Below are 25,427 nucleotides of genomic sequence, written 5' to 3'. Positions count from 1 at the left end.
CACTCACTTCCGTCATCATGAAGTGCTTTGAGAGACTAGTCAAGGACCATATCACCTCCACCCTACCTGACACCCTAGACCCACTCCAATTTGCTTACCGCCCAAATAGGTCCACAGACGATGCAATCTCAACCACACTGCACACTGCCCTAACCCATCTGGACAAGAGGAATACCTATGTGAGAATGCTGTTCATCGACTACAGCTCGACATTCAACACCATAGTACCCTCCAAGCTCGTCATCAAGCTCGAGACCTTGGGTCTCGACCCCGCCCTGTGCAACTGGGTACTGGACTTCCTGACGGGCCGCCCCCAGGTGGTGAGGGTAGGCAACAACATCTCCACCCCGCTGATCCTCAACACGGGGGCCCCACAAGGGTGCGTTCTGAGCCCTCTCCTGTACTCCCTGTTCACCCACGACTGCGTGGCCACGCACGCCTCCAACTCAATCATCAAGTTTGCAGACGACACAACAGTGGTAGGCTTGATTACCAACAACGACGAGACGGCCTACAGGGAGGAGGTGAGGGCCCTCGGAGTGTGGTGTCAGGAAAATAACCTCACACTCAACGTCAACAAAACTAAGGAGATGATTGTGGACTTCAGGAAACAGCAGAGGGAACACCCCCCTATGCACATCGATGGAACAGTAGTGGAGAGGGTAGTAAGTTTTAAGTTCCTCGGCATACACATCACAGACAAACTGAATTGGTCCACTCACACAGACAGCATCGTGAAGAAGGCGCAGCAGCGCCTCTTCAACCTCAGGAGGCTGAAGAAATGTGGCTTGTCACCAAAAGCACTCACAAACTTCTACAGATGCACAATCGAGAGCATCCTGGCGGGCTGTATCACCGCCTGGTACGGTAACTGCTCCGCCCACAACCGTAAGGCTCTCCAGAGGGTAGTGAGGTCTGCACAACGCATCACCGGGGGCAAACTACCTGCCCTCCAGGACACCTACACCACCCGATGTTACAGGAAGGCCATAAAGATCATCAAGGACAACAACCACCCGAGCCACTGCCTGTTCACCCCGCTATCATCCAGAAGGCGAGGTCAGTACAGGTGCATCAAAGCTGGGACCGAGAGACTGAAAAACAGCTTCTATCTCAAGGCCATCAGACTGTTAAACAGCCACCACTAACATTGAGTGGCTGCTGCCAACACACTGGCACTGACTCAACTCCAGCCACTTTAATAATGGGAATTGATGGGAAATTATGTAAAATATATCACTAGCCACTTTAAACAATGCTACCTAATATAATGTTACATACCCTACATTATTCATCTCATATGCATACATATATACTGTACTCTATATCATCTACTGCATCCTTATGTAATACATGTATCACTAGCCACTTTAACTATGCCACTTTGTTTACATACTCATCTCATATGTATATACCGTACTCGATACCATCTACTGTATCTTGCCTATGCTGTTCTGTACCATCACTCATTCATATATCTTTATGTACATATTCTTTATCCCCTTACACTGTGTATAAGACAGTAGTTTTGGAATTGTTAGTTAGATTACTTGTTGGTTATTACTGCATTGTCGGAACTAGAAGCACAAGCATTTCGCTACACTCGCATTAACATCTGCTAACCATGTGTATGTGACAAATAAAAATTGATTTGATTTGGATGAGCTGCACAACCTGAGCCACTTGTGTGGGTTGTAGACTCCGTCTCATGCTACCACTAGAGTGAAAGCACCACCAGCATTCAAAAGTGACCAAAACATCAGCCAGGAAGCATAGGAACTGAGAAGTGGTCTGTGGTTCCCACCTGCAGAACCACTCCTTTATTGGGGGTGTCTTGCTAATTGCCTATAATTTCCACCTGTTGTCTATTCCATTTGCACAACAGCATGTGAAATGTATTGTCAATCAGTGTTGCTTCCTAAGTGGACAGTTTGATTTCACAGAAGTGTGATTGATTTGGAGTTACATTGTGTTGTTTAAGTGTTCCCTTTATTTTTTTGAGCAGTATATATATATACACACACTGTGGGGAGAACAAGTATTTGATACACTGCTGATTTTGCAGGTTTTCCTACTTACAAAGCATGTAGAGGTCTGTCATTTTTATCATAGGTACACTTCAACTGTGAGACACGGAATCTAAAACAAAAATTCAGAAAATCACATTGTATGATATTTAAGTAATTCATTTGCATTTTATTGCGTGACATAAGTATTTGATCACCTATCAACCTGTAAGAATTCCGGCTCTCACAGACCTATTCGTTTTTCTTTAAGAAGCCCTCCTGTTCTCCACTAGTTACCTGTATAAAAGACACCTGTCCACACACTCAATCAAACAGACTCCAACCTCTCCACAATGGCCAAGACCAGAGAGCTGTGTAAGGACATCAGGGATAAAATTGTAGACCTAAACAAGGCTGGGATGGGATACAGGACAATAGGCAAGCAGCTTGGTGAGAAGGCAACAACTGTTGGCGCAATTATTAGAAAATGGAAGAAGTTCAGGATGACGGTCAATCAACCTCTGTATGGGGATCCATGCAAGATCTCACCTCGTGGGGCATCAATGATCATGAGGAAGGTGAAGGATCAGCCCAGAACTATACGACAGGACCTGGTCAATGACCTGAAGAGAACTGGGACCACAGTCTCAAAGAAAACCATTAGTAACACACTACGCCGTCATGGATTAAAATCCTGCAGCGCACGCAAGGTCCCCCTGCTCAAGCCAGCGCATGTCCAGGCCTGTCTGAAGTTTGCCAATGACCATCTGGATGATCCAGAGGAGGAATGGGAGAAGGTCATGTGGTCTGATGAGTCAAAAATAGAGCTTTTTGGTCTAAACTCCACTCGCTGTGTTTGGAGGAAGAAGAAGGATGAGTGCAACCCCAAGAACACCATCCCAAACGTGAAGCATGGAGGTGGAAACATCATTCTTTGGGGATGCTTTTCTGCAAAGGGGACAGGACGACTGCACCGTATTGAGGGGAGGATGGATGGGGCCATGTATCGTAATCTTGGCCAACAACCTCCTTCCCTCAGTAAGAGCTTTGAAGATGGGTCGTGGCTGGGTCTTCCAGCATGACAACGACCCAAAACACACAGCTAGGGCAACTAAGGAGTGGCTCCGTAAGAAGCATCTCAAGGTCCTGGAGTGGCCTAGCCAGTCTCCAGACCTGAACCCAACAGAAAATCTTTGGAGGGAGCTGAAAGTCCGTATTGCCCAGCGACAGCCCCGAAACCTGAAGGATCTGGAGAAAGTCTGTATGGAGGAGTGGGCCAAAATCCCTGCTGCAGTGTGTGCAAACCTGGTCAAGAACTACAGGAAACATATGATCTCTGTAATTGCAAACAAAGGTTTCTGTACCAAATATTAAGTTCTGCTTTTCTGATGTATCAAATACTTATGTCATGCAATAAAATGCAAATGAATTACTTAAAAATCATACAATGTGATTTTCTGGATTTTGTTGAAGTGTACCTATGATAAAATTACAGACCTCTACATGCTTTGTAAGTAGGAAACACTGCCGATTTTGCAGGTTATCAAATACTTGTTCTACCCACTGTACATACATACTGTTGAAGTCGGAAGTTTACATACACCTTAGCCAAATACTCAGTTTTCACAATTCCTGACATTTAATCCTAGTAAAAATTCCCTGTTTTAGGTCAGTTAGGATCACCACTTTATTTTAAGAATTTTATTTGTAAAAAAAAGAGGGAGATTTTACCAAAATTCTGTTACCAGATTTTGCATATGCACTGTTCTTCCAGTAAATGTGTTTTGTAAAATGTTCAGTGGGAATTGTTAAAAGTAGTCCTTGTGCATAGAATTGTATGGTTTGTTTAACTTTGCAATCATTGGTTTGCTTGACAAAGATTTTGAAGTGAAAAATCAGTCTGTGTCACTCTTTTACTGTGGAATTACCCTTAACCATAACATCATTCTTGTCATTACACCAAGGCCAATATGTATCACTGTACACCAGTGCTGTGGTGCTCCTGACCCAGTTTCTCTGAAAATGTGGTAAATCTACCCAGAAAATAGAGAAACGCATCATTACCAGCTTTGCATCAACTGCCTTAAATGACGGATGAACATATGAATGCACTCAGGAGAATAACTATGTATTTTACATCAACAGAAAAGCCACAGGCCAGACAAATGGATGTGTAGATGTATCTGTATCATAAACAAAGTATTGTATTCACTGTGGTTAGGAAACTGTTCCGTGCCATATTTTACAGAGGTCTTGAGTATTTTTTTTCATTGCAAGTATTTAAAATAATAGTTGTTGTACTCAGGGATATCCCTACAAAAGCGTGTGCTCTGCCAGATATGTCAGTAATTTCTCTTGTAGCTAACATTTCTAATGCCACCCTTATGATACCACAGACATTGTCTGTCAAATTGTGTGAATATCCCAAAAAGATGGATCTCCCAACATGGTTGTATAGCACTGAGACCTTTTATACAAAGTTCAGCAATTTGTTAGAAGGAAGCTGTATCTAATTTTAAGGTTTATCAAGAATGAATTTGACTTCTTTCTAAATCCAAAAATGAGATACTTTGGGGGATTTAGTCCTGTTATCCACACATTCTCAGGACATTAGTTAACCCGAGCGTGATTTGGCTCTGTGAATGTTATACATTACTGTATATTTAACAGTTGGTGGTTTCATGAATTGTTCCTTTTTCCTCTCCTCTACAGCGGCAACTGAGGGAAGAGTCAATGGTGGCGAGGACTTCTTTCAGAAGGTAAGTCTCGAGTCTGTATTATTGTGTTTGGATGTCCAGAGGAGAACACTCAGGTGGTGAAATTAGAGAAAGTGTCAGGTGTTCCCCTAATAGGGTCCTGATAACAGAACAAAGACTTTCAGATAAGTTAGTATTACTTTTTGTTGAAACTATTGTACCTGATATTATTGTGGACATTGCACTAGTCAGGCATGTGTTTGACAGGCTGAGGCTGCACATTCGATAGACCAAAAATGGACCACTCTCCACAATTAGGGAATGTACAGACCGAGACGGATGCAATACGCATTCATACACTATACACATTCATCTGTTTTGTTGTCATACTTTGTTAGCATTAAATATTTTCCTATTTTTCTAAGACTCAGTTTAGTTTGTACTAGTCTGCTCTATGCTATTGCATAGGAACCTAAGTAATTGCCTGAAAGAAAATGGAAAAGTGTTTGAATGCACTGCTCCTGTCTAAAGTGCTGTTTACTGAAGTGTTTGAACTTCCTCCACATAGTTAATTCAAGTCCATTAACATACTAAGTTGGCATTCTTTGTCTGGTTTTGAGGCAAGTTTATTTAAATGTCAAAGCAGGAAGCAATTTAACTGTCCCTACAGCCATTTCAAAACAAAGAATACAAACCATGCGTCATCCCATAATTTTTTTTACCATAAATTCTAGACATGTTTTGTCTCTGTAAATATGAAGCTCATTCAATTAAACTTATCTGACATAAATGTAGGTGGTGCCTTGGCTTGCCAATCATGCTTTTCCAAAGCCACGGCCCTGTCTTCACAGTTCACATGCAATCCTCCCTACGCCAACTCTCCATTCCAATGGATGCCTGTCAGAAGTTAAAAGACTAGTAACACAGACAGTGATGTTTTTATTGAAGAATTTCCATTCAAATGGGTCTAATTTTCCTCCGATAGCATGACAACCACAGAGACCCAATTAATGTCAGTAAAATAAACATTGTAGAGATCTGGAACGCTTTATTTGAAAGAAAATGTATGAGGTTTGTGTGGACTACCTTGAAGTTGATGAAAATGTAAAGTGTAACTTGACCCTTTCCTTCCTCAAACACACCCATGCACCACACACAAATTGATGAAGTTCCTCATATGTCACACACAATGATTTTCTCTCACCCCTCCACTACACTCACACACACACACACATTGTCTTTTGAGGAAAGCAGTTTGCAAAGAAAAAAACTAAACACTTGCAGGGATTTGCCTGTGGTAGATCACCCTCTTACTCACTGTCTGTTCGTCTTCCGTTCAGTCCAGGCCAGCTCTCAGACCCCCCCCCCCCTCCCTCTCTACCTCATGCTGGGTCCAAGCATTGTTTCCCACTCAGATCACTGTATTAAATCATTTGTCGTGTATTGTTATATGGATCTTTGGTGTATTTGACTGATGGACAACATGCTTTATGTGTAGGCTATTATATAATCTCTAATTGACAGATTATGTGTGTAAAACAGGAATTGACAGACTGTGAGAATTTTACTTCCTGGTAAACAAGATTAGCTATAATAAAATGTGGAACTGCATTTAAGAAATATATTTATTTTACCAGGTAAATTGACTGAGAACACATTCTCATTTACAGAAATGACCAGGGGAATAGTTACATGGTAGAGGGGGATAAATGAGCCAAACTGGGGATGATTAGGGGGCCATGACTCTGAGGGCCAGATTAGATATTTAGCCAGGACACCGGGGGTTAACACCCCTACTCTTACGATAAGTGCCATGGGATCTTTACTGACCACTGATTTCCCTATCTGAAAGACGGGTGACATTTTAACTCAAAGACCATGGACCATTGAACAGTTCAACAGGCTATTAGGCCATCTAATTTCGGACCGTGAAGAGTTGGAATGGTAGACTATGGACCACAGAACTTTAGTGGAGGCTTTTGTCAAATGTCTTTCAGTGCTGAGCCAGTCCCTCCCTCCTTATCCCTCGCCTGTGGTTCTGTAAACAACGCCAGCTTGATATACGAGCACTGATTCACTGTGATCTGAGGCCAGGAGGATTCTACTTCATTTGTTTAGGAGTACAACGCAGTCCTGTAGTTTTGTGCTGCTAAGCTAGTGTGAAAGGAAATGGAGGGATAGAGTGAGGAAGAAATTGGAGAAAAGGTGAAAATGAGTCATCACATTGCAGTGAAGCAATCAGTGATGTCTTTGTGAGGTGCAGCAATCCGATAGCCATCTAAATTGGTTCGTTCCTCTGTAGATACCTAGTCACTTTTTATGTTGTAACAAGTGAAAAGAGTACTGAAATATCCTACTCCACTAGAAGTACTGTTACTGTTGGAGCACAAGCATTTCGCTACACCTGCAATTTTTTAATTATTTTTTAAAATTTTACCAAGCAAGTCAGTTAAGAACACATTCTTATTTTCAATGACGGCCTGGGAACAGTGGGTTAACTGCCTGTTCAGGGGCAGAATGACAGATTTGTACCTTGTCAGCACGGGGGTTTGAACTCGCAACCTTCCGGTTACTAGTCCAACGCTCTAACCACTAGGCTACGCTGCCGCCCCCAATAACATCTGCTAAATATGTGACCAATAAAATGTTATCTGATTTGTTACTTTAATTAAATTTTACTCAAGCAAACTACTAGTATAAAAAAAAAACTACTCAAGTAAAAGTACAAAGTAGCTCATTTAAAAAGTACTCAGAGTAAAGGTAATTTTGTAACTTTTAAAATAAAAACATTGACCTTTATAGCTAATTTTGCTAAGGTTACCTGAACGTTGTTACACATGATATTTTCCATGCAATACATTGAAAAAGTAAGATAAAAGTAATGTACCAGTATGAACTAAGTTCATTTTATTGTTTGAGTTGCAGCAAGGTACATCTGTGTAGAAAATAACTGGATTTGTCAATACTATTCATATTTGAAAATAAATCATGTATTGATGAAATATAAGCATATATAAGTACATATACAAAAAAACACCCATTTATGCTCTTCACTCATTCACTTCCCCATTCACTCACTCACCCATACAAAGGCCAAATGGGGAGTGCTGGGACACACTGGACATACCTAAAGGATTTGATGTCAAATCAGCTCTGAAGGTAATATAACAGAACATCATGGAAATAGAAATGTTTGAGAAAACCCCCCTGGAGTAGAGAAGGGGCTATCGATGTTGGGCTATAGATATTGTATTAGATTGATTGATTAACTATATATAGGCTACATACAGAGTACATTTAGGTGATGTAGTGTTCCTTGAGCAAAAGCACAGGTGTTATGTTCTAACACCGTCACGTTTCTCTGAACTTGCTGTTCAGTTTTATCAGGGCCTGATTTTGTGAATCGAGTTTATCCGGGCTCGCTTTGCAATAAAGAGCAGTCCCAACACAGCTAAAAAGACACTCACAAGCGTCAGAGGCAGGCAGGCCTGTGTTCAGTTTGAGGTACAGCTTCTTTATGTATGGAAAGGAATGAAGCATGTTCATCTTGTCTGACACACATGCAAGGTACCCATCCAGCTCCCCTGTACCTTGTGACCTTCTCGGCACCTTCTTCATCAGATGAATGCTGCCTCTGTTGCTCTGTCTCAACCTCTGTCATTGTGTCAAGATGATGCTTCAGATAGACCAAATCTGTATAGTGTCAAATACACAGAATATTTCAACAAATTATGCTTCATGTGGCAACTTAGTTAATCATATCACTGACATTATAATAGACCAAACAGACTTTCCATTGTTATTATTCCCAGTTCCTGTGACTAGAGTGACCTTTGTCAGTTGTTCTCAGACCTAAAAAGTTGTCTAATGTTGAGATGAGTCCATGTCTAGCTGTACCTACTGTGTACACTCACAGTTAGACTTACTGAGTCTCTGGCTTTTAGATGAACGGTATTCTAATTTACACAGACAAAATAGCTACAGTACATAGCAAAAAATCCTAGGATTCTCTAAATACTGAATGTCATGACCAAGCAAGCCAACGTTAACTAGCTAGCTCGCTACGTCACTTATGGATGTTAGACTAATGTTGTTAGTTAGCCCAGATAACTTACATGGCTAGCTAGCCACCACCACACATAGTCATATCGACGTGCTAGCCATAATGGCTATCATCATCAGGTGGTGGTTAGCCATGTAAGCTACCTTAACTGCAAGGATAGTTTGCTAATGTTAGCATGCTAGACAACTAGGCTAACAGTAACGTATTGCAGCGACCCTGATTTATAAGAGCTTTTGTGGCAGAGTAGTTGGCGCGCTGGGTTTGGTGCCAGAAGGTTGAGGGTTCGAGCTGCACTCCATGCCTGTTTCAGTGCTATATATTGGTGTCGGAAGTGATCGGACCTCACATCCACGACAGAGCGTGTGCTTGACCGGTGAGCGCGCTCCTGCAAGACTGTCCTGTGAGGTCTAGCATGGAGGTAGTAGTGTAGCGAGCGCACACTTGAGCATGCTTTTGTGGAACCGTCGCTGGCTCGCTGGGCTTCGGGACTGAAGGTTGAGGGGTCGAGCCGCACTCCCTGCCTGTTTCATTAGAGCTGTGGTTCCAAAACTTTTTATAGTTCCATACCCCTTCAAACACTCAACCTCCAGCTGCGTACCCCCCTCTAGCACAGGGTCAGCGCACTCTCAAATGTTTTTTTGTTTGTTGCCATTGTGAGCCTGCCACACACACTATACGATCCATTTATTAAACCTAAAAATTAGTGTGAGTTTTTGTCACAACCTGGCTCGTGGGAAGTGACGAAGAGTTCTTATAGGACCAGGGCACTAATAATATAATAATAATCAATCCTCTTTATATAACCATCTTACATATAAAACCTTATTTGTTAATCGAAAATTGTGAGTAACTCACCATAGGTTAATGAGAAGGGGGTGCTTGAAAGGATGCACATCACTCTGCAATGCCATTTCACACCGGTTACACAGGTACGTGGTTGCAAAGGGCATCAGTGTCTTAACAGTGCGATTTGCCAAGGCAGGATACTCTGAGCGCAGCCCAATCCAGAAATCTGGCGGTGGCTTCTGATTAAATTAAAACGTTTCCTCCCTTTCACGATATGTCTCAAACTAAACTAAGTTCTTTCTGACTTTTTGAAAATCTTTCGACCCATCATCGTTCAGTTTGTATGCACAGCTTGATTTGATTGACCCTGTATTGGCACAATGTGTGAAATTTTGGATTTGATTGGGCAATGATTAAACAATGGGGGTTTTTCTGGCTCCAAAGGACTAGCAATCTTTCCATGCCCTCATAATCATCTATTATGGATAGCCTTCAAAATTGTACTCTGTAACGGATGATTTTAAAAAGGTAGCGAAATACAATGCTCCATTCAAAACTCAAGTAAAAGTTAGATGACTTACTTTGAAAAATACTTAAAGTACAAACACTCTGAAACTCAATGACTCTAACGAGAGTATTTGTATAATCTCTGGTTTGAAACAGTGGAAGATATTGTGCAGTAGCTTTTAGTTTTGGATTATTTTTTAAACTATGCACATATTAGTTGAGTGCCTTATTAAGGTAAATGTCTTCTCCCCAAAAATAATGGAGCTTGTGAGAGTTAGCACATGGATTGTTGGCACACGTTCAATTCATCCGATCAGTCTCATTGGATGAAAACCGTGGATGGATCACTAACTAAGATCCTCTGCTCTCAGCTTCTGTTGAAACAGGAGAACTATCTCTCAATTCCCGCCCACATCGCTTTACCTTCCTAAACCCTCTCTGTCTCTCTCTAACACACACATACACACACACACACACACACACACACACACACAATCTGAATCCACAGCTGCACCAATGCGATACAGGAAGAAAGTCCACTCCATTCATGTTGATCGCCATCGTGCCACACACACACACACACTTGTATAAACTCACGTGCACCGAGCACATGTGGCTGTTTTTATGACATTGCCATAATGACATCCTGTTCGATTTGGGTTACAGTATGTAACTGCACCTCCTGCAAGATCCAATCATCATAACTTGTTATGAAACTGATCATAACGCTAGACGTATGCATTATTTGAAAAGGGTGTGGTAGTAGAAAGACTAAAGAGTGGAACATTAAATGTATAGTTAACCTAATTTGTGCAAATATCTGACCCATTTGAAAGGTATTTGCTGGCGCCTTCATAAAAATAAACGCCATCCACCCTTAAAATGGTGTGTGGTCTGTCTGAAATCACTCCCATCTGTATGGCCTTGCCAAGAACAGCAACTATGAAGAGGAAGAAAGTTCCTGAACAAGACCCTATAGAGAGAAATAAATTGAATGGGCCATAAAGTTTGGACTTTGGAAACTATATAATTGCATATACCTCTATAAACACAAGGGTGTCTGGTTCATCACAATTTCAATAATTTGACATCACTTTCATAGGGTTCTGCACTGCTTTGTAAATAGCTGGCTTTCCGAACATGCCAGGCCTTTACTCTGAGGCATACATTTCCTGATTAGACGCAACAACGGGCAGTCGTCATCTCATAACTATTGTGTTGCCTTGCATGTTGCTATGTGACATTATACAATTCCTGTATCCATTTTATCATGTTATATCACACAGTATCTGATCATAGCCCATTCCCTGGCCATTCCTGGATTGTGTGTAGTTTTGCCAATGTCAATATTTTGGTAGAAATGCATTACATATGTACTGGTGTAGCTGAAGAACTTAAAAGTGCCACATGGAGTAAAAAGACGAGTTGGGTTTCTTCACCGGGACAATCATTTTGTGGAATTAAGATGAATACCTCGGTGACAAAAAGCAGAAACCCCATTTATTGGCTCATGAGACTGATACAATTGGGGAGGGAAAGGTCCAAATGGGGGAGGGGATCAGAGCCAAAATTCCTGAAGAACAAAATGTTCTAGAGATGTGTTTTAGTTATACAGTTGAGTGGGAGCACGTGTTTATGGAAGAAAAGTATATGGGGGGTTCATAATGTACAATGTACGATAAGATGCTAACTTGTGTATCATGATGAAGACGATGTGGGAGAGAAACTGAGATAAATCTCTGATGCAAATCTTGGATTCGGATATCCCTGGGGCTAGATTTTCCAGTGTAAAATGGTACAACTGAGTCCACGATTATTAGAGGTCAACTGTATACCATGTCGTCCTCATAGTTGGAAGCAAAACGTTGTTTCCACAAAGTCCTAGCATGTTAGAATCTGGTAAATTAGTATCTGTCCAATTCAGAAAACAAACTGCTCTATTCTGTTCGTTAGGAAGGAAATACATCCAAAATGATGTTTATTTTCCCTTCACCCAAAAGACTACCTTCCTGGATCTCTATTTTATTGGTATTATCCTGTAAAATGGTTAGAAGTGCCACAGCCAAGAGCTTTCATGAGAACTCCAGCTTGGCAGGGGCTTTTCCTGCTATTAGATGAAGATAATACCCAAGACCAGTAACATGAGCCAAGGTCTTTAGTGAGAAAGGGAAAAATGCAACTCAACAAGACACATTTGTTATACTGTAGGAATGTGATATATATGGTGGAAGCCTTTTTTTGGCTGCCAATACTGTAGTGGATTTGTTTTTATTGGTTTCAATGAAGAAGGCAGAGACGTAACAACCAGGTTAAATTGAGACTTTTCTTAAAAAATAGTAGGTGTTTTTTCTTCCAAAACATAAGTTTGTAGCGTTTGTATTGTGAATAGGCTCCACAATCAGTGATGCTACATAGAAGAACTATGTGGATGCATCAGTCCATCTGTGATTTGTTAACACTGGAAATGAATAACTAAGCCCAACTCTTACCAGATATTGAGTTGTATTTTGTATAGGCTACTTTTTCACAGGTACAATACATCTTACCTTTGCAATTGAATTGACTAGATCATTTGAAATGGTTGAAATTCAATATTGTTATGCATGTTTACATGGGGCCCTGCAATAACTAGGACCAATATTTTATGTCAATCTTATTGCAAGCTCAAAGTAAGATTGTGAGGCATGTAATTACCCCATTATTATGTTGCCATTCTTTATGCTCCACTTCACTTTCCATATTTGTGTGATTATAGTATGTTTGAGAAACTCAGTGAGGCTTGAAGGGCCGTCTGCTCAACCATCAGTGGTCTTTAACAGTGTGGAATACCGGAGTGAAAATGCACACGTTCAACTAGCACTGCCCTACTGGTGTTTGAGACTGGTGCTGGAAAATCAGTCAGTTTGGAGGGTGTTTGGAGGATACCATGCAGGCCCACTTCCCAAACATATGGAGGAATTTGGACATTTCCCCTATGAATACTGTGCTGCATGAAGATAGGAAATTGTAGAATGAAGGCCGTTCTTTAGTATTCTTCTTAGAAATGCAGTTCAATACATAAATAGGGACCATAGATCCAGCAACGTGGCAGTTACTCTAATGAGGAAGTACTGTACAATCCTGACCATAGACAGGGACATTTACAGTAAGCATGTTGTCCCTCTCTGCATGGGTTTCCATGTGAGGTCCTTGCATAACCACTGAAGCCCAGGAAAAACATGGATCAGCTTCATACTGCATGAGGGAGCAGTCATACGGCGCTCACGTGTCCAAGCCAGTCTCAGTTCATTCCTTCTCCATCCAAAAACACGAGCCCCCGGTACGCGTTAAAGCAAACAATCACGACAGGACCTTTTGTAAAAACAAGGAAATTGAGGACAAGGACAGATCTCTGTGTTTTGGAGATGAATGGTTTTGAGAAATATTCATTTCTAATGTGAACCACCAGTCAGCAGGTCTCCATAAGGCGATGCAGATGGTTCGTGTTTCTCAGGGCTTAACTGTGTGATCCCCAGTCAATGTTCAGGAAGTTAGGCGAAGGTGAGCGGCCTCATGAGCGTGTGGATGAGGAGTGTAGTACCTCAGAATAGCATACTCTGTCCTCTCGGACTTTGCTCTTTCTTTTTTTGGGGTTCTTTTTTGTTTCACATTCATGCAAATGCTCCTGGTTACAATGGGTAGGCTAGTCAACAGGCTCTCACAGAATGCAGCTGACACGTTTCACGTTTTCCTAAACCAACAACACCCAGTCCACTTCAGAAAATATGTAGATGTCAGCTTTTTTCGTCACTTAGTACCGCCGGAAAGCATTTGTTTCAGTAAGTTTTTATATCAAAAGGCACGTTTTTGCTTGATCGTACCATTTCTCCACCGTTCTGGTTCATTTCTCCAGTTTCCTTTTTTGAGTTTGACTTTCGCGCACGTTCTCTCCTTCAGAGTGCAAGGCCTTTTTAGAAAATTGTTGATGGTAGACCTCTCTTCGTAGGTGCTCTCCAAAGTCAGCATGGCAAGAGGTTAGAGGAGGTATAAGGCAATGAGGCATTGTCCCAAGTTTAGACAAGCTTCAAGCCACATTCAATCAGCCATTAAAACAGCAGAATTGTGAATGTTTCTGGCCAACGCTGACTAGAACGTGGCCCTCATTTAATACTGTTTATTTGAAGTGAGGCTGGATCTCTAATGTTTAAAATAATCTCTCTTAACCCTGAAGTAGAATCTTGCATAATTTGACCCCCCCCACACACACACACACACACACACACACACACACACGCACACACATGCGCAAAGCACAAGAGTTGAAGCAGTTGAAGCACCCCCTTCGTCCAATCCTGATGCGTCCAAATAACCAGTGAAGAAAACCCCCCCAAATGTAATGATGCTGGTTATCTCATGCATCGCATTCAGTCCCTGCAGATTCTTCAGTCTACACGCAAAATCTGCCCACACGAGATTGTTTAAAATGGCACCTGTGTTAAGATGTGTGTGTGTATATAGCAATGTGTACCATGCAGTTATCATCTGTCATGTAAAATTGGTCATCTAAACAGACTACAGTATAGGCACTCAAGAAGAATTATGGCGCAATTATCGGTTTGCTGATCTCCATTTCTGTACTTTTGAACTAAGATACGTAATAACACTTTCTTTTTCCTTTTATTAAATATGACCAATATCTATTTCAGGTCATGGATGAAACCAAAACACAGATAGCGTGGCCTTCCAAACTGAAGATCGGCGCCAAGTCCAAAAAAGGTGAATGTTTGTTTGTTTTGATTCTACAGATACAGATCAGCTGTAATTATATCAAAATGAACATCCCTCCTGTTTACTGCCCTACAATTCACTCCACTGTTGCTTTTTCATATCCGGGTGTAAGTCTTTAGGTTTGTTTGACATATGCTGATTATGTCTATACAGGAAGAGTATAAATCAGTTTATTTGCAAGGACAACATATGCTTGCTTGTTTTCCCTCTGAAATCAAGAAAAAGGTCACGGCAGTTTATTCATATTTTGACCACTTACTCTTCTCTCTGGTCAGTCATTTCAGACTTTACACCAATTTGTAAGTTTGTTTGAGGGCCCTTGAGTTAGAAGTTATGTGCATGTAATGGCTGAGTTGTTCCACTGCTCTGTTGTTCCACTGCTCTGTTGTTCCACTGCTCTGTTGTTCCACTGCTCTGTTGTTCCACTGTCCACTGCTCTGTTGTTCCACTGTCCACTGCTCTGTTGTTTCACTGCTTTGTTGTTCCACTGTCCACTGCTCTGTTGTTTCACTGCTCTGTTGTTTCACTGTCCACTGCTCTGTTGTTCCACTGTCCACTGCTTTGTTGTTCCACTGCTCTGTTGTTCCACTGCTCTGTTGTTCCACTGCTCTGTTGTTCCACTGCTCTGTTGTTCCACTGCTCTGTTGTTCCACTGCTCTGTTGTTCCACTGCTCTGTTGTTCCACTGTCCACTGCTCTGTTGTTCCACTGCTCTGTTGTTCCACTGCTCTGTTGTTCCACTGCTCTGTTGTTTCACTGCTCTGTTGTTTCACTGCTCTGTTGTTTCACTGCTCTGTTGTTTCACTGCTCTGTTGTTTCACTGCTCTGTTGTTTCACTGCTCTGTTGTTCCACTGCTCTGTTGTTCCACTGCTCTGTTGTTCCACTGCTCTGTTGTTCCACTGTCCACTGCTCTGTTGTTCCACTGTCCACTGCTCTGTTGTTCCACTGTCCACTGCTCTGTTGTTCCACTGTCCACTGCTCTGTTGTTCCACTGTCCACTGCTCTGTTGTTCCACTGTCCACTGCTTTGTTGTTTCACTGCTCTGTTGTTTCACTGCTCTGTTGTTTCACTGCTCTGTTGTTTCACTGCTCTGTTGTTCCACTGCTCTGTTGTTCCACTGTCCACTGCTCTGTTGTTTCACTGCTCTGTTCCACTTTCCACTGCTCTGTTGTTTCACTGCTCTGTTCCACTGTCCACTGCTCTGTTGTTCCACTGCTCTGTTGTTTCACTGTCCACTGCTCTGTTGTTCCACTGCTCTGTTGTTCCACTGTCCACTGCTCTGTTGTTTCACTGCTCTGTTGTTTCACTGCTCTGTTGTTTCACTGTCCACTGCTCTGTTGTTCCACTGCTCTGTTGTTTCACTGTCCACTGCTCTGTTGTTCCACTGCTCTGTTGTTTCACTGTCCACTGCTCTGTTGTTTCACTGCTCTGTTGTTTCACTGCTCTGTTGTTTCACTGCTCTGTTGTTTCACTGCTCTGTTGTTTCACTGCTCTGTTGTTTCACTGCTCTGTTGTTTCACTGTCCACTGCTCTGTTGTTTCACTGCTCTGTTGTTTCACTGCTCTGTTGTTCCACTGTCCACTGCTCTGTTGTTCCACTGCTCTGTTGTTCCACTGCTCTGTTGTTCCACTGCTCTGTTGTTCCACTGCTCTGTTGTTCCACTGCACTGTTGTTTCACTGCTCTATTGTTCCACTGTCCACTGCTCTATTGTTCCACTGTCCACTGCTCTGTTGTTCCACTGCTCTGTTGTTTCACTGCTCTGTTGTTTCACTGCTCTGTTGTTCCACTGCTCTGTTGTTTCACTGCTCTATTGTTTCACTGCTCTATTGTTCCACTGTCCACTGCTCTGTTGTTTCACTGCTCTGTTGTTTCACTGCTCTATTGTTCCACTGTCCACTGCTCTGTTGTTCCACTGCACTGTTGTTTCACTGCTCTGTTGTTTCACTGCTCTATTGTTCCACTGTCCACTGCTCTGTTGTTCCACTGCTCTGTTGTTCCACTGCTCTGTTGTTCCACTGCACTGTTGCCAATAAAACACTACAGCTATTTAAAGCTTGTCTGGGGGAAGGTTGGTTTTGACCTGCCCTCTTTGTTGTCCTCAAGGGAATGCCAGTGTGTCTTCATGCCAAATGTAAAATTCCAAAACTTGATGTAACTTCCTGGAAACTTTTTTAACAGCTCTTCTACCCCCAGTTGATTTAGAGTGTGCCCCACCCATACTCCCAAGTTCATTCACAAATCTAATTTCCATTGAGAGACCAGTTTGTCCATTTAATTTCCGCCCTATGATTTGTTGGGTGTCAGCCTTTTAGTATTACGTAAACCAAGAAGAGGCATGAACAATTTCCACTAATGTCTTCCAGTTATCTCATGAGTGCATGCACTGCATTTTTGTGCCTTTTGGAAGAAAAACATGTATTTGTGATCATATGTGCTTCACAACCAGAGGGGAGAGAGTACTTCTTGGTACTATAATCAACCCTGTAATCTACCCAGAATGACTGGATAGCCTACACTTGTGAGTTTGATCTGAGGTTAGCCATCAACACAACTACTAGAGACAAAATGTTGGATCCCCATTCCATTCTGCTTCTCCACTCTCTTATGTCTTGGATATTTGGAACATTAAACTACCATTTACATCACCAGCTGTCTATGAAAGTCAATCATTTACAAATTGGGGGTTGCTAAAACTCAAACTATTTGTCTCACTTTATGTAATCATGATGTGTCGCCATTGTCTCTGAAAAGCGACTCTTGTAGTATTTTACTCTGCCCTCGTAATGCCTGTGAGTCATGAGCAAATGTGAGAGTTGTTTGCAAGGCCTCCATGCAGGTCCCCTCAGCCTCTCCATCAAAGTGTCAGGCCTTAACACCTCCAGCACCACTACCACCTGCACCAGTGTGATAAGACCAGAGTCCGGCCCCTAGAACAGCCCGTCATCAATATACCGTCAGGTGATTCATAGCAGAACAGTATCTCTGAGATGCAGGCAGGCTCATATTACACTTTACCAGAACATGTCACCATGAGAATAAATGGCTAATGTCCTTACGCATTTATATGTATGACCAGTGGGAAATGCTCTGACTATCCATCTTAGGATATGTTTTGAATTGACAGCATTTTATTGTTTAACTGTTTGTTTGGTTTTCACATTATTTTATACTTGGTTGTTTCCCATTTGACCGATACACTTTCTGTTAAGAATATGCAATATAGTAACCTATCAGTTAATTAAATACATCCTTGCATGACAATGGAAGACTTCATTCATGGGTAGGCTTTTTTGAACACCATTTTGGTCTTTATCACTACTCCCGACACATAGCCACAGATTGGTGACTTACACCTTTAATAAGTTTGTCAATATAAAAGAACGGTAGAGCATATCAACAGAGCCTACTGTAGAAGGTCAGATCGAGCCTCGTGGTCAAGGAAAATATTTCATTTGGACTACTCATTATGAAGTTGGGCAGTTAAACGTCACCCAACATCAGTGTTGGGTTAGTAGTGAACTACATGTAGTAGTTTCCTCTCCTTATGTTGAAGTGGCCTATGGCCGTGCTCGCACGTAAAGTTTTTAGGAAAACATATTTGTGTCCTGCTTCTTCAGTTCTGACAGTGATCACAGGCCACATGTAATCAAAGTTAGAAATGTATGTAGGGCTTTATTCTATTCCAATCAACATTGGAGAGGTTAGACATACAGTGCCTTCGGAAAGTATTCAGACCTCTTGACTTTTTCCACATTTTGTTATTTTAAAGCCTTATTTTAAAATGGATTAAATAAATCCTCAGCAATCTACACAAAATACCCCATAATGACGAAGCGAAAATAGTTTTTTAAATTTGTTGTAATATTTTTGCAAATGTATACTTACTTACATAAGTATTCAGACCCTTTGCTATGAGACTTGTAATTGAGCTCAGGTGCATATTGTTTCCATTAATCATCCTTGATGTTTCTACAACTTGATTGGAGTCCACCTGTGGTAAATTGAATTGATTGGACATGATATGGAAAGGCACAAACCTGTCTAGATAAGATCCCACAGTTGACAGTGCATGTCAGAGCAAAAACCAAGCCAGTGAGGTCGATGGAATTGTCCGTAGAGCTCCGAGACAGGATTATGTCGAGGCACAGAACTGGGGAAGGGTGCCAAAAATATTATGCAGCATTGATGGTCCCCAAAAACACAGTGGCCTTCATCATTCTTAAATGGAAGAAGTTTGGAAACGCCAAGGCTCTTCCCAGAGCTGACCGCCCTGCCAAACTGAGAAATCGGGGGAGAAGGGCCTTGGTCAGGGAGTTGACCAGAGCTCCGGAGTTCCTCTGTGGAGATGGGCGAACATTCCAAAATGACAACCATCTCGGCAACACTCCACCAATCAGGTCTTTATGGTAGAGCGGCCAGACGGAAGTCACTCGTCAGTAAAAGGCACATACCAGCCTGCTTGGAGTTTGCCAAAAGTCACCTAAAGACTCTCAGACCATGAGAAACAAGATTCTCTGGTCTGTTGAAACCAAGATTGAATTCTTTGGCCTGAATGCCAAGCGTCACGTCTGGAGGAAACCAGGCACCATCCCTACGGTGAAGCATGGTGGTGACAGCATCATGCTGTGGGGATGTTTTTCAGCGGCAGGGACTGGGAGACTAGTCAGGATCGAGGGAAAGATGAACGGAGCAAAGTACAGAGAGATCCTTGATGAAAACTTGCTCCAGAGCGCTCAGGACCTCAGACTGCGGTGAAGGTTCACCTTCCAACAGTACAATGACCCTAAGCACACGGCCAAGACAACGCAGGAGTGGCTTCGGGACTCTTTAGGTCCTTGAGTGGTCCAGCCAGAGCTCGGACTTGAAGCCGATCGAACATCTCTGGAGAGACCTGAAAATAGCTGTGCAGCAACGCTCCCCATCCAACCTGACAGAGGTTGAGAGGATCTGCAGAGAAGAATGGGAGAAACTCCCCAAATACAGGTGTGCCAAGCTTGTAGCATCATACCCAAGAAGACTTGATGTTGTAATCGCTGCCAAAGGTGCTTCAACAAAGTACTGAGTAAAGAGTCTGAATACATATGTAAATGTAATATTTCAGTTTTATGTGTAAAAAAAAATGTGCAAGAATTTCTCAACCTCTTTGCTTTGTCATTATGGGTATTGTGTGTAGATTGAGGGGGAAAAAACAATTGTAATACATTTTAGAATAAGGCTGTAACGTAGCAAAATGTGTAAAAATTCAAGGGGTCTGAATACTTTCCGAAGTCACTGTATTTATCTGTTGTGCAAGTAGTCCAAGTTCATGGCATTCGGTCAAGGCAGGCACTCTTTACACGCTGGAATCATTTGGAAAATGTTTTGCTTTTCGGGAAATCGGGACAGCAGCAAGACCAATAACCTGAACTCGACTTCCAACTTTTTATGTTTGTTCAGCCGCCATTCTTTCACCAATCTTTCTTCGTCTTTCAGTCATTTTGCAGATGTTTTTAAAGAGGTACCTAGATCCAAATGTACTTTAATTCTGAGCGTTTGTGTGATACTTCAGGGTGTAAGCCCATGCTGGAAAAAAGTATTTGCCAGTAAGCAGAGGGGTCAAATTGTTAATTTTTTTGTCAAGTGTCAACTACCAAGACTTTTCTTTTTAGCTGTATTGCCATATTTTTGCTTTTCTAGGTGTTTTGTGTGCCAAATTAACACTTAAGGTGTTCCACAGTCAATCATATGAGTACACACCGCTCACTTAAAAAATGTGTGGGTGTTCCAACGTCACACATAGCAAAACTCATTTTGCCCCACTAATGAGTACCAGATGTGCAGGTTAGGCCAGTGGAAGGCCAATACGCCCTCTGCTGGTGAGATTCCACCAGAGGAAGTAGATGTGGACTTCAGTCTCTTGTCACAGCTGTGTGTTTGGAATGTTTCCTTGAACCAAAGCTGTGTCAGTCACCTCTAATACTGCTGTGTTTTTCCTTTGTTTTTCTGTCTGACTGCGCCCACTCCTATCTTGATGTAACCCAATGTGGACTTGATGCATTTGGGTTGTTTTTGTTTCGTTTTTTTGTCTCACAGCATTTTTCTTTTCACTCTTCTGTGATCTTGCTTCAGCGTTGAGGCCACGGAGGTCCCATGTCGCACTGACGAGATCCACACGGCCTTCCACTGCTCCCACAATCCCTCCCCAGGCCCATTTAAAAAATGGAACACTGAGGCTCCTAAACACTTCCCTGCAGCAGCATTCCAGAGCCTAGCCAACCCAGATCTCTCCTCAGTAGGGCCCAGGGCCAGTTCATGTGCTTTCCTCTTAGTTTTTGTTTTGTGACTCTATGGAGAGTTTCTGTTTGGTTGTGTAATTGGAGCTTTGATGTGGTGTTCAGCCTATACAGCACAGGACACAATAACGGACTGTTCTGTTTATTTGAATGATGGTTTCATTAATAGTTTACATTTGGATGAACTCTTCTGTTCTACATTATACGGTTTTACCTGCATTTCCCTGCTCATTACCTCTAAAATCTCTAAACCCAACCAATGTCAATGGGTTTTATAAAGTGTCTGTAAACAAACTCTGAATATAAATATTTTCTTCTGTAGGAGTATACAAAGTAAATCGGAGCTATTTGGGTTGAGTGTGTGGGGAGGGGGGTTCCTGGAAGGCGCTTAACTGACATCCTGCCCCTCCGTACAGTCAAGAAAGGGGGGCTCCTAGGAGCTGGCTCGCTGCATGCCCAGATGGACTCTACAGCCATAAGCATTAGCAGCACTGTGTATTTATGTTGTGAATTGCTGTACAAGAGCTGAGAGGGTCTCTACAAGTGCAGTTTACTCAAATAATTGACATATTTGCCCAGATAATGCATTATGATGTGCAGATATTTTACATTTTCTCTGCAGTTTTTGAACTGAACAGTTGTGATGTAGTAGACACATGTGTAGCCGTTTAGGTAGTATTTAGTTTAGCTTGACTCAAAGGACACAACCTTGGTGTTTGACAACTGGAGGAGGATTTAATTTATTTAACCAGACAGACAGAGGAACAGTGTTACACCTTTGGCACTGATCGACTGGATGAGGTTTGTAGGAAGGAAGTGAAACACACGGGACTGCCTTTATCTCTGGGCTAATTTAAGGGGTCATTATTCTGTCTTTGTATCCAGTACTGTCTGACTGATAGTAATACAACATTGCTGTGTAAGAGCCTATAATGAAAGTCATCACATCTGAAAGGAGCATTTACGGTAGTGCTTTATCTGATGTCACAACGGATCCCATCAACTCATAGGCTTGGGAAAAGGTGTTCAAATAGTCTCTTCTTGAGATCTTGATCTCTCCACCATTTTCTCTTTGTCTCTTTTTGTTCTCTCTCTGAACCTCTCTCTCTCTCCCTCTCTCCAGATCCGCACATTAAGGTTTGTGGAAAGAGAGACAACGTGAGGGAAGCCAAAGACCGAATCATGTCAGTCCTCGACACAAAGGTATGTATGAATGATGGAAAGGTTTTTGTTTTGTTGTCATGGCAACACGAACACTGACCTCCCTAAATTATCAACTAGAGGATGGTAGACACAGATGGATCCAATAAGTGTCTTATTTCATGCTCTAGAAAGCCTTGGTTTGCTTCCTCTTCAATTTGAGAATCTCAGACTTGTAATATGACTTGCCACCAAGGTGGCCAGTGCTTAATTTCCTGAGTGTGTAATGGCTTAGCATGGTGCAAGTCTTGTCTCTATGGCAACAAACATCCTCATCCCAAAATGGGCACACCATAGCACCCCCTGTGGGCGAGTTTTATCATAACACGCCAAAGTATTTTCTCTGCACACGGTAGAGGGCTTCACAAATCGCGTATGGGTCAGATCTGATAGTCACGGTTATGTGTAACTATAACTGACTTGTCCTGAAGGAGGGGAGGGAGGGAGGGAGAATATTCTAAGTGGAGTTAATATTTGTAACTGTAGGATGAGAGAGCGTATGCACTGCATCTTCAATTAGCCTAGCTAGCTAACGTTAGCTTCACTAGCTTCTGGTTTGATGCAGTCGACCGATAATACGTAATCATATTTGATGATAAATAACCTAGCCATGGCAGTTATTCGTCTACTATAGCGCGAGTCAGCTTGGTTGGTTGCGGTCTCTCCCTCTCTGCTCCGTGTCACTCGCTTACAGTACAGCCCCTCCCCGCCAGCTAGAGCTGGGTGGTGGGTACTCTCTTCGTTCGCTGGACTTGATCCTGCTAACTGTTCCAAATGTCCCAACTGAATTTGGAAAAGGGGCTTTTATGTACTCTGCGTCATCGTCTTGGAACACCTTACAAAATTATTTTAAACTGGAAGAACTTGTCCCAATTGGTGTTTTTAAATCACTGATGAAGGATTTTGAGCCTGATTCCCTGACCTGTCAATGTTTTCAATTTGCTGTTTTCTACTCTTGTGAATTCAATGGTTTTTACTAGATTACTTGTAGTTTTTCATGTTGTCTGTCTGTAATTTTTTTGTAATGACTTGGTGCTGCCTATCTTGGCCAGGGCGCTGTTGAAAAAGAGATTTTAATCTCAATGAGCCCTTCCTGGTTAAATAAAGGTTAAATAAAAATAAAATAAGAGTGGCACCTCTCCCTCCCTCCTCTCACTCTGTATCAGCTCTGGTTAATAAAGTAGCTTAAATGACTTTTCTGCTGCTTCCTTCACTTGGATCGGACTCTGTCTGGATCCAACCAGGTCTTTACGGAATGGGCCTACTTGTCCTTGGGTCTGTTCGGAACGGGTCTCTATATTTTTTAAATAAATGTATGCATATAGGGTCCGGGTGAGAGAGCCCCAGGTCCGTTTCGGAACAGGTCCAACTTTTAGGACCCGTGAAGACCTCTAGCACATTTTACATTTACATTACATTTAAGTCATTTAGCAGACGCTCTTATCCAGAGCGACTTACAAATTGGTGCTTTCACCTTATGACATCCAGTGGAACAGCCACTTTACAATAGTGCATCTAGGTCTTTTAAGGGGGGGGTGAGAAGGATTACTTTATCCTATCCTAGGTATTCCTTAAAGAGGTGGGGTTTCAGGTGTCTCCGGAAGGTGGTGATTGACTCCGCTGTCCTGGCGTCGTGAGGGAGTTTGTTCCACCATTGGGGGGCCAGAGCAGCGAACAGTTTTGACTGGGCTGAGCGGGAACTGTACTTCCTCAGTGGTAGGGAGGCGAGCAGGCCAGAGGTGGATGAACGCAGTGCCCTTGTTTGGGTGTAGGGCCTGATCAGAGCCTGGAGGTACTGAGGTGCCGTTCCCCTCACAGCTCCGTAGGCAAGCACCATGGTCTTGTAGCGGATGCGAGCTTCAACTGGAAGCCAGTGGAGAGAGCGGAGGAGCGGGGAGACATGAGAGAACTTGGGAAGGTTGAACACCAGACGGGCTGCGGCGTTCTGGATGAGTTGTAGGGGTTTAATGGCACAGGCAGGGAGCCCAGCCAACAGCGAGTTGCAGTAATCCAGACGGGAGATGACAAGTGCCTGGATTAGGACCTGCGCCGCTTCCTGTGTGAGGCAGGGTCGTACTCTGCGGATGTTGTAGAGCATGAACCTACAGGAACGGGCCACCGCCTTGATGTTATTTGAGAACGACAGGGTGTTGTCCAGGATCACGCCAAGGTTCTTAGCGCTCTGGGACGAGGACACAATGGAGTTGTCAACCGTGATGGCGAGATCATGGAACGGGCAGTCCTTCCCCGGGAGGAAGAGCAGCTCCGTCTTGCCGAGGTTCAGCTTGAGGTGATGATCCGTCATCCACACTGATATGTCTGCCAGACATGCAGAGATGCGATTCGCCACCTGGTCGTCAGAAGGGGGAAAGGAGAAGATTAATTGTGTGTCGTCTGCATAGCAATGATAGGAGAGACCATGTGAGGTTATGACAGAGCCAAGTGACTTGGTGTATAGCGAGAATAGGAGAGGGCCTAGAACAGAGCCCTGGGGGACACCAGTGGTGAGAGCACGTGGTGAGGAGACGGATTCTCGCCACGCCACCTGGTAGGAGCGACCTGTCAGGTAGGACGCAACCAAGCGTGGGCCGCGCCGGAGATGCCCAACTCGGAGAGGGTGGAGAGGAGGATCTGATGGTTCACAGTATCGAAGGCAGCCGATAGGTCTAGAAGGATGAGAGCAGAGGAGAGAGAGTTAGCTTTAGCAGTGCGGAGCGCTCCGTGATACAGAGAAGAGCAGTCTCAGTTGAATGACTAGTCTTGAAACCTGACTGATTTGGATCAAGAAGGTCATTCTGAGAGATAGCGGGAGAGCTGGCCAAGGACAGCACGTTCAAGAGTTTTGGAGAGAAAAGAAAGAAGGGATACTGGTCTGTAGTTGTTGACATCGGAGGGATCGAGTGTAGGTTTTTTCAGAAGGGGTGCAACTCTCGCTCTCTTGAAGACGGGAGGGACGTAGCCAGCGGTCAGGGATGAGTTGATGAGCGAGGTGAGGTAAGGGAGAAGGTCACCGGAGATGGTCTGGAGAAGAGAGGAGGGGATAGGGTCAAGCGGGCAGGTTGTTGGGCGGCCGGCCGTCACAAGACGCGAGATGTCATCTGAGAGAGAGGGGAGAAAGAGGTCAGAGCA

At 43.0% G+C, this 25,427-nt stretch overlaps 1 protein-coding gene across 11 annotated transcripts in view; it reads left to right on the top strand.

The window, feature by feature from the left end:
* The window catches only part of LOC115135044 (protein bicaudal C homolog 1-like), a 79,175-nt gene that overhangs the window by 25,258 nt on the left and 28,490 nt on the right, over positions 1-25,427 (top strand). For all 11 annotated transcript variants that reach the window (XM_065023151.1, XM_029669265.2, XM_065023149.1 and 8 more), the window contains exons 2-4: positions 4,719-4,765; positions 14,744-14,813; positions 22,222-22,301. In XM_065023151.1, the coding sequence (XP_064879223.1) occupies positions 4,719-4,765; positions 14,744-14,813; positions 22,222-22,301 (197 nt within the window). The remainder of the gene's footprint in view (positions 1-4,718; positions 4,766-14,743; positions 14,814-22,221; positions 22,302-25,427) is intronic.

This window comes from Oncorhynchus nerka, linkage group LG10 (assembly GCF_034236695.1).
Source record: "Oncorhynchus nerka isolate Pitt River linkage group LG10, Oner_Uvic_2.0, whole genome shotgun sequence".
Taxonomy (NCBI): Eukaryota; Metazoa; Chordata; class Actinopteri; order Salmoniformes; family Salmonidae; genus Oncorhynchus; species Oncorhynchus nerka.
This window is presented reverse-complemented; position numbering and strand designations above follow the sequence as displayed.